At 33.1% G+C, this 10,378-nt stretch overlaps 1 protein-coding gene across 1 annotated transcript; it reads right to left on the minus strand.

The window, feature by feature from the left end:
- Positions 1-5,942: 5,942 nt before the first annotated feature.
- On the minus strand, positions 5,943-9,362 carry LOC126706866 (trimethyltridecatetraene synthase-like). Its single transcript, XM_050406440.1, has 2 exons — positions 8,409-9,362; positions 5,943-6,765 (listed from the first exon to the last, which is right to left on the minus strand). Exons 1-2 carry the CDS (start codon positions 9,318-9,320, stop codon positions 6,142-6,144), a joined length of 1,536 nt encoding a protein of 511 aa, XP_050262397.1. The 5' UTR covers positions 9,321-9,362; the 3' UTR covers positions 5,943-6,141.
- Between the last annotated feature and the right edge of the window lie 1,016 nt (positions 9,363-10,378).

Consider the following 10,378-nt stretch of genomic DNA (forward strand, 5'->3'; position numbering starts at 1 on the left):
CCCACAACAATTTTAAGCCTATTTTTTATTTTTTAAGAATAAAAATTATATAATTAGATTATATGTATTTTTGACATTTTTTGAAGTCATAACTAACCTTTTAAATCATCTTAATATATAGAAATAAACAAGCTAATATTTATTTTCAATCCTTCATAAATATCCATAATTCCATTCCAAATATACTCTCGCAATTCCCAAGTTCCCAAAACAAGAAAAAAAAAATTGTAATCTCCTATCAGAGAAATATTGTAATCATTTGAGAAATTCCAAAAGAGGTTATGACCAATTCATTACTCAAACTTGTTGCTCCTGGTACATCTATGGTTCTATTATTTGGGAGAGAAATGGAAATACAAAACTCACAAAAATGTAAAATAGATAACGCTGTAGCTCAATATCAACAAAAATGCTCCCACATCTGGTTATCCATTCTTGTTGCAAATTACACAACTTGCTACAGTATTATGTAAAAATACACTAGACTGTAGCTTACGCAACCAAAAAAGAAAAATTGCTACCACACAGGGTGTGGCTTGATGGTAAAAGTTAATGTCCTAGCATTGGCCTAACACCCAAAGAAGAGGGGTTCGAGCAATAGCTCCAGCAAAACCAGTATGGTACATATGCCGTCACGTGACGTAGGGTCGATGAGTCCACACTGGAGACCCCTTTTTTATTTAGCAAATATATATATATATATTGCTATTTTTTATTCCCACTTTGCCTCTCTCTCCTCTCTAGACCACCAAGTTGTTGCTGCCAATAACCATTTTGACGGTCATCACCAGCCATTGTTGTTGGAAGAGGGGAAAAAAAAATTCATAGATCTGTGGTTTGTGCGATCTAATTTGGGTGGCAAATGACGATTTCGTTTTGGGTGGCAACTTCGATGTGGGTTCAGTGAGTACTTCATTTGGACGGCAGCGATGTTTCTTTTTTTGGGCATTGTCAACAAAGATGAATGGTTTGGGTTTGTGTTTGCTTTGGATTTTTGGGTTTGTTCTTAAACTTAGCAATGTGCGGCGGCTTGGGGTTTATGTTTGTGTTGTGATATGGAGGGGTTTGTGGTGATGATTAATTTGTGGGCTTGTGGTGGCAGGGGTTGGTTGAGTGATTTGTCAAGTTTTTTGGGTTCAATTGTTGGTCTATGCAAATATATTATTTATTTTTAATGTGTTTATTGCAAAATAAAGAATAGATCTGTAAAAATAGTTATGTAATAGAATTCACATCAATGTAGCTATTCAATATTTTAACAAATGTATAGCTAAAAATTTTAAAAAATAAACCCACGCATTAGTCGAGTCAAACTAGTTCAGTATACTTAGCTAGGAACAGTGCCTCGCCCCTCGTGGCGAGAGATTTTCCTCGCCAAAGCCAAATTTTTATTTTTTAAATTATTTTTCTGCTTCAATTCTCTCTCTCTCTCTCTCCTCTGTCTTCTCTCTTGGTTTGTCCTCTTTCTCTCTCTCGTTTCTCCTCTCTCAAGCCACGAATTAGAGTAGATTCCTTGGTGGTCTGGAGATCGGAGTAGGGCCAGTTAAAGGATACCAGACCAGAGTTGAACTTTACACCTGACGACCAACAAAATTCTCTCGGCGTCCTTGGCGGTGAACAAAGGCATCAGTGATTCATTAAGGCTATGAAATAGGGTTGAGAGAGAGAGAGAGAGAGAGAGATTTGCAAACTAAGTGGAGGAAGACATTGCGTCTAAGAGTGAGTTTGGTTTAGCTTTTTGAAAAAGTGGAGTTTTCAAAAAGTGCATAATCTAAAATTGTTTTTTCAAAAAACTAAGTGTTTGGTAAAAGTTGTTAAAAAGTATTTTTTGAAAAAGTTGAGTGTTTGACTAGCATTTATAAAAGTGGCAGTTTGAGGGGTAAATTACCAAAATGAACAATGTATATATAAGGGAGTTTATTTCATATTTAAATTAATATTATGAAATTATTTTTTTCTCAGCAATATTAGCTAATAATAACTTACCATTTAAAATTTATTGTGATAATTTATACTGATTTTAATTTGAATGTACTATTACAATTATTTTTTTCTCTTTCTAAAAAAATTATTTTTTTCTCACCAATGTTAACTAATAATAACCTACCACTTAAGATTTATTATGATAATTTATACTGATTTTAATTTGAACGTACTAATACAACTATTTTTTTCTCTTTCTAAACAAATTTTTTTTTTCACCAATATTAATTAATAATAACCTACAACTTAAGATTTATTTTGAAAGTATTGTGAAAATATTGTGACAGTATTTCTCAATTTTAATTTCTTATTCTTTATTTTATATTTCCCTTATTTTATTTTATTTTTTTATCCATATTTCCTTCTTTTTTTTTTCCTTCTTTTTTTCTCCTCCACACACGTACCCTTAATTTTTTTTTCTTTATTTCATTCTTTCCTCTTTTTCCCTACCACTTCCTCCACACACATGCCCTTACTTTTTTTCTTTATTTCCTTCTTTCATCTTTTTCCTTACCACTTCACCCTCCAGAACGTTCCACGTAGTCTCCGCCCCCTCTCATCCCTCAAAGTCTCTGTATCTTTTTTTTTTTTTTTTTGACAGTTCGAAAGCTACAAGGAAGAGAGAAGATGATGATGATGATGATGATGATGAAGATGAAGGATTGAAACATAAGGAAATCCCTCATTTCTCTCCTTAATTCTCAGATCCCTTAAGTCTTTGCTACCATTGAGTTTGTATTTGATTTTGATTTTGGGTTTGGGTTATGGGTTTTCAGTTAATGGTTTAATTTTGAGTTGATTTTCTGTGGATTTTGGGTTTGATTTTGAGTTGATTTTGTTTTGGGTTGATTCTGAGTTAGGTTTGGGATGGGTTTTCCAATGGGGTTTGAGTTAATTTTAAGTTTGTTTTGTACTTTTGTGTTAATTTTGAGTTATTTTTGGTTTGATTTTGTTGATTTTGTGTTTGGATTATCAAATGTTGAAATGGGTTGTGGTGGTAGACCGGTGATAGTTGGGTGGTGCTGTGTTTGTAGTAACACAGAGAGGGCAGAGCAGAGAGAAGAGATGAGAGTCGTGAGTGAGCTTCAGGGCAAAGGGCAGAGCAGATAGATGAGATGAAAGGAATGAGGAATAGGCGTGAGAACTGAGGACATGAGCATGATTTATTGAAGGGTAATTTGGTAATTGCTCGAAGAGTCCAACGGATAGTTGATTAACGTGCATGGACTTTTTCTAAAATGGACCTCTAGAGCTCCTTTATGGCGCATTCTCAGCCTTGGCCCAAAACGCAACTTTTTCCAAAAATTTTCGTTTTATACCTAACCAAACGGGTTTTGTGGTTCAGCTTTCTTCAAAACGGGCTTTTTGGGTTGAAAACGTTGAAACAAACAGGCACTAATTAGAAAACTTAAAAAGGTGGGCTGGGACTCAAGAGTTTGGGCACGTGAAAATAAAAACAGGGTGCCTTTTCTTTGGACTTATCACTCGATTATTTTTTCTAATACTTAATGCATTTTTATCAAGCAAATCCTCGTGTCACTACCTCAGCTACAAATTCTCATAATTTTTTTTTTCCTTCTTGTATACAATGGTGTAGTGCTGGTAGTGTCGTGACGTGGTGGTTGTGTTTGAATTTAATCTTGGGTTTTGTTGTTTTTGGTGGTGGTGTGCGGTGATGGCTAGTTGTGGTGCGATGGTGGTTGTATATATTGAGAGGAAAGAAAGGAGTGAGGAGAGAGAAAAAATAAATATTTAAATTAGGTAAGAAACAAAGTATTGAGTTAGATGTGTATGCATAAAAAACATAGACAATTAAACTATTAGAAAGATACTACGTCCACAACATTTTTACAACAAATCATAAGTGGTTAGTTGTTATTGGTTCAAATTTGAACCTATCACTAAAATTACTTTTTTGCCCCAACAATAATAACTAGTCACAACTTGTCACTTTATATTTGTTGTAAATATGTTGTGAAAATATTGAGGACGTATCATTTCTCAAACTATTAAAAGTAGAAGTTTTTAGGCTAATTTAGCTAAAAATCTGAGGAGGTTGATATGAATGCTCTAATATGGATAAAGTGACTTTTTTGGTGAGACAAATTTTGTTGATTACTTTCAATTACAACACCATTCTCTATTTGCTTGTTTAATCCAACAACAGCTACTAATAAGATATATATATATATATATATATATATATATAGTTTAAATTATATATTATATTATTTAAATTTAATTCCCATTTTTGTAAGGTTTGAAAGAGATAATTGGGAGAAAACTTTATTTCCATTTTGTTTGAGAAGCTGATTCCCATTGTAACACCCTATAATTTTATTACTAATTTCTTTCTTATACATAAATTAAAAATGAGGCCCACAAGTAAATGGATTTAATTGATTTGAGCCTAAAATAATTAAATCAGATAATTATTATGGTATAAGAGGCCTAAGTGAGATGGCATAAGTGTGTATATGTATATATATATATGGGCTTTAATAAGTTTTAAAAACCTTAGCTTTTTTCCTCTTAAGCTACATGTGTATATATATAAGAGGGTTCCTTTTGTTTCAACCGCAACACACAATTGAGCTTTTCTTTTCTTCTCTGTAGCTGTGCGTCAAAACTGCAGGTATGGTTTTCTCCTGCTCTAAATTTAGGAAGTTTGAATATTCAATAGCTATCGATTGTCCCACGCTTACACGAAAGACATGAGTTTGTGCATGAATTTATTTTAGTACCTATAGGCGTCAGTCCGTGAACCTAATTTATCATTATATTAATGGAAAGATGTCCTTTAATTGTTATTATATTAGATTAGGAATGATGCATATGGCTGTATGTTAGGAAAGGGATACTCCATAGGCTTTGAGATTGATTGGATAAAAAATAGTACCTAATAGAGTAATAGGCTTGGACTTTATCAATTTAAGTTTGTCACCATGTGAATGGAAAAATGTTGCTTTATGGTTGATATATATCTTCTTTATCATCCTTCTAGTGACATGTATTCATCTCTAATTTATTGTAGAAGGCAGCAATGCTTTTCATGCCTAGAATATCTTTTTAGCCCTTATAACGTAGGAATAAGAGATTATATATTATCTAAGAAATTATATAATAGCTTGGTTAAAAAAGTTTTAACTCTACCATTGTCTTTTAATTCCTACTTATTTATCCTATGTATGGTTAAAACCTTCTGATACCATATTGATGCATGCTTTCTTTAGTTGCTTGCCTTTCCTATTTTGTGTTTGTAACATGTGTGGGATTGTTGGTGTGGGTGTGTATTTCAAACACTTTATTATTATTTATTTTCTAGCCATTGGAAATTTATGAGTAAAATAGCCGTTAGCAATTATAAAAAAAATAGCTGTTGGGCAATAATGGATAATATAGCCATTGGGCTTTTATGGGTTATTAGTTACTAATAACTATAGGTTATTATTGTCATGAATAGCTTATATAATATCCATCATCACACCCTTCCCTATAAGTTTTTTACTACTATACATTTAGACATACACAATCCTATTATATGTCTCTTCCACATATTTTTCTACAATTTATATTTGTTCTAAGGAAAGACAATAGAGGGTTATTCTTGAACCTTTATAAGTGGAAGTGCGTCTATCACGAAAGTTAACGCTATAGTCTAATCCAAGGGGATTGTTTGTCCAAGAGAACCAATCGCATCGAGTTTTACTCCAGGTGGCACGAATGAACTTTTAAGGACAACGCTTTCGCAGCGTGATTCTATAGCATTGTGAGATTGTTCTAAACTCCTTTTTATTTTATGTTCTTGCTAATTATTTGGGATATTATTTTTGTATCAAAACTTCTTTATTCACTAAAATATTTCTAACAATTTTGCCATTGATTAAATTGGTTATGTTTTCTTTTACCAGTGTTTTATGATATGCCAACACCCCCTAAGAATTATAAATGTTGTTAAGTTAGTAAAACTTTTGGTTTATTTATTAAACAAAAGGCCCAACATATACATGAATAACAATCCCCAAAAAAAGAAATGAAAAGACATTTATACATGACTACGACCCAATTATTTTGTAGCTTAGAGTAACAACATGGGTATGAAATCTATAATAACAAAAAGGTCGGTAAAACAAAATATATTGCATATGAAATTAACAACTAATAAAGATGAAGTGAGAGTCTAGGCTCCATCACTACAACAAGTGGGAATTTACGGCATGTTGTGAGTCCATAAACTTCATCCATGCTTAACTCTTCACATTTCATATTGTCTGGTAATTTCCAGTTAAACCCATGTAACATATTTGCCAAGGTAGAGCTAACGACCTTTCGTCCAAGGCTGTAGCCAGGGCACATTCTCCTTCCAGAACCAAATGGCAATAGTTCAAAATTTTGTCCCTTCACATCGATATCTTTACCCAAAAACCTCTCTGGTCGGAACTCTTCTGGTGCATCCCATATAGATGGGTCTCTCCCTATACTCCATGTGTTTATGAAGACTCTAGTTCCTTTTTTGATTTTGTAACCGGCTACATCACAATCTTGAATTGATAAATGTGGTACAAGTAATCCAGCTACAGGGTGCTTTCTCATTGTCTCTTTCATAATTGCATCAATATAAGGAAGTTGTGGAATGTCCTTCTCTTCCACCCATCTCTCTCTCCCAATTACTCTATCCAGCTCTTCGGTGGCCTTTTTGATAAGGTGTGGTTGCTTTACTAGCTCAGACATTGCCCATTCCATAACTGTTGCTGAGGTATCTGTTCCTCCAGCTATTAGGTCCTAATTTTGATACACATGACCACAAAAAATTTCAATATATGATATTGGGCAGTCTGAAATGATAGCAATGGTCGACAAACAATATGGACAAACTTCTTTTTATTGTTGCCCTATGATCAGCCTGTTTGTAACTGTTGTGAAATTGTAACTATCTACTATAATTTATAGGTAGATTATGAGTAATTGAGGCCATGTTTGGTTTAGTGTGTTTTCAGCACCTATCACTCATTTTTCATAACTCAATACTCGCTTTTGTGGGACCACAACAAATGAAGTTGTTTGGTTTATTTTTCATTCTCAATTTCTATAATTCATAAATCAAAAAGTTGAGTTAGAGTTGTGGAAAATAAGTACAACTTTTAGGAGTTTTCAAGTGATGAAAATTGAGTTAAGATGACATTTTTGTTGATAACTCTACTTGAGTGGGGGCCAACACCAACGGACACGTGTTTATGACCACACAAAGTTATATATTTTCTCTCTCTTCATTATCACAAACTGATTTCTCTTTTTTTTTTTTTTTTTTTTTTTTGCACTTCACAGATGATCATGGACTCTTGTATTGGGATCCAACACTAAGAGTTTGGATTAATCCAAGCGTAAAGTGGAACACGCAAAATGACACATCATGGTATTTCTAACAAATACATCTAAGGTTCAAATTTCCCATTTCCCAATTATTAAATTATAGAAAAAAAATGACAAATGTTTTTTAATTTGTGATAAGCTTAATTATTAAACCACTTCAATTCTCTAGGATTACAAATTTTTTGTAACTCTTTTTGTATTTCACTTTATACTCCATTAGTCATAGCTTCCTATGTATTTTGTTTAACTTTCCTTATAAAATATCAGAGTTTAAAAAGCAAAAAAAAAAAAAAAAAAAAGACATATGGCATGACACAGTCAATGGAGTATAAGATGGAACACAAAAGATGGGACAAATAATTTTTATTTAAATCTCCTTGGTTTATTAAAAAAAAATGGTATAATTTACTAGTTAAATCAAATTGGTAAACATATCCACCAACCAAAAAAAGGAAAGTAAAACACGAGGCAAAATAGAAACATTAACAACTCCCTCGGAAATATGTTTTTCACATAACTGATTTGGAGGAAAATTCATGCAACCCATTACATGAAAATTGAAAAAATCATTCATAAATACTTTGTCACATGAGATTTTTAAAAAGTTATGTCACTTATTTAAATAATACACATTGATGATTTAATGAATCGCTATGTAGAGGTTGAGGGAGATTCCTTTGAGTTGGTTTGGAAGAAAGTTTTGTCCATCAAAGTATTAAAATACATTTCACTAAAAGTTAGAATTAATTTGATATAATTCTTTAGTGGGATAACAATTTTGTTCATGCATCTTCCCACAAAAGTGTTAGATGCATGAGGGGGAAAAAATACACTAAAATTAAAAGTGTTAGATGCACAATATTTTCTCAACAATGTTTAAGTGGCAAGCTCTTATTGATTCTTTTTTAGGCTTACTACTAACATCATTTTTTAAAAAAAATTTTATTCATTCATATACTATTAACAGTTTGCCATCTAGACTTTGTTATGAAATTATTATAAAAAAAAACCTTTTGCAAGAAGTTTTATTTAAATTAGAAAGGTAACGATTTTACCTGAGTGAGTGCCTTGATACAGTCATAAGTGAGTTTAACATCATTATTAGGATCATCAGCCAGCTGCAATAATATATCCACCGTATCCTTTGGCATAAAATCATTCTGACCTTCCTTCCTTGCCTTGTGTTCATCAAATACATGGTCAAGGAATGCATCAAATTTTTTCCTTAAACCCTTCATTCGCTTCACGTACCCTTGCAAGTCCAAGAAATCGAGCCACGGTATCCAGTCTCCTATATTAAACACCGCATTTAGCAATAACAACTCGTCTAACATTTCTTGAAATTCTTCTGGTCTCACTATCGAGGTCTCATATTTGGACTCATCACTAACATACTTCTTACCCAATGCAATTCTGCTTATAATGCTTAGAGTAAGACGGAAGAAATGGTCTTTTAGCATAACTGGCTTCCCTGACAAGATGCAAAGGTGTGACAAAAATGCACGCATTTCTTCAACACGAATGTATTGATAAGACTCGAGTTGTTTTGAGCTAAAAAGTTCAGAGAGGAAAATCTTACGGCCTTGTCGCCAATATGGACCATAGGGTGACCACGTGATGTTGTGATAGTTATAAGCTGTGTACTTGCCAGCGGCAGTTTTTGGTCTAGAGGCAAAGACATGGTCATGTGTTTTTAGGAATTCCTTGGCCATTTGGGCAGATGAGGCAACCACAACAGGGAAAGATCCAAACTTTAGTTGCATAATTGGTCCATATTTTTGGGCTAATTTGTGAAGGGATTGGGGAGGATGGGAACCAATAAGATTTAGATTGCCTATGATTGGCCAAGGTTTGGGACCTGGTGGAAATTTTAGCTGGTGGGATTTGAATGGTAATAATTTTGAGAGAAAGGCTAAGGCTGCTAGTGATGCCATTACTAAAAGAGCCCAAGAAGAGGAAAAATCCATTTGGTGACAATTATGGAGAGATGGTGGTGAGAGTTCGAGGTGGATGATGGGGTTTATACACTTGAATATATTTGTCTTGTACCTACGATCTATGCACATGATTTCCCTGTCTATTTTGGTTGGTGTAAGACAAGGGATTAGGGGCCCAACATTGAATTATGGGGTTTGTTGATGTTTATTATAACATAGATTTCCCTCAATTATTTATTGTACTGTTAAGTGTCAACAAACTATGGTACAAAAATATCTGCCTCCCACTCACATTTTGGATTCTAAATTTCAAACTACTACAGAGCCACCTATACCAGATTTTGAATTATGGGGTTTGTTGATGTTTATTATAATAGAGATTTCCCTCAATTATTTATTGTACTGTTATGGTAAGTGTCAACAAAATATATAGAGTACAAAAATATTTGCCTCCCACTCACATTTTAGATTCTGAATTTCAAACTACTACAGAGCCACCTACACCAGATTTTGATATTGCACCAAGCAATTATCACGTGGATGGAAAGTTTTTTTTTTTTGGTGAAAAGGAAAACGTGGATTTAAAGTTGATTGATTTACTTTCTTACTTCTATGGGTCTATTTGGATTGAACTTATTGCTACTGAAACTGAAAATTGAAAATTGAAAACATTGTAACAAAATAATTTTTAAACGTGTAAATAGTGTCGTAGGACTTATTTTTAATATTTTTTAATATATGAACAGTACCACTACAGTGATGAACAGTGACAAAACAGTATATAAACAGTAAAATCTGTCTCTTGTGAAAGAAAAAAAAAAAAAAAGGAAAAAGGTGGATGCGGATTCAGCAAACACCCACGCTATGTCTCAATTTTGATATTGCACCAAACAATTATCACGTGGATGGAAAGTTTTTTTTTTTTTTGGTGAAAAGGAAAACGTGGATGGAAAGTTCATTGATTTAGGGTCCGTTTGGATTGAACTTATTATTGCTGAACTGAAAACTGAAAACACTGTAGCAAAATAATTTTTAAATGTGTAAATAGTACCGTGGGACTCATTTTTAATATTTTTTAATATGTGAAC

Source organism: Quercus robur, chromosome 11, assembly GCF_932294415.1.
Source record: "Quercus robur chromosome 11, dhQueRobu3.1, whole genome shotgun sequence".
Classification (NCBI taxonomy): Eukaryota; Viridiplantae; Streptophyta; class Magnoliopsida; order Fagales; family Fagaceae; genus Quercus; species Quercus robur.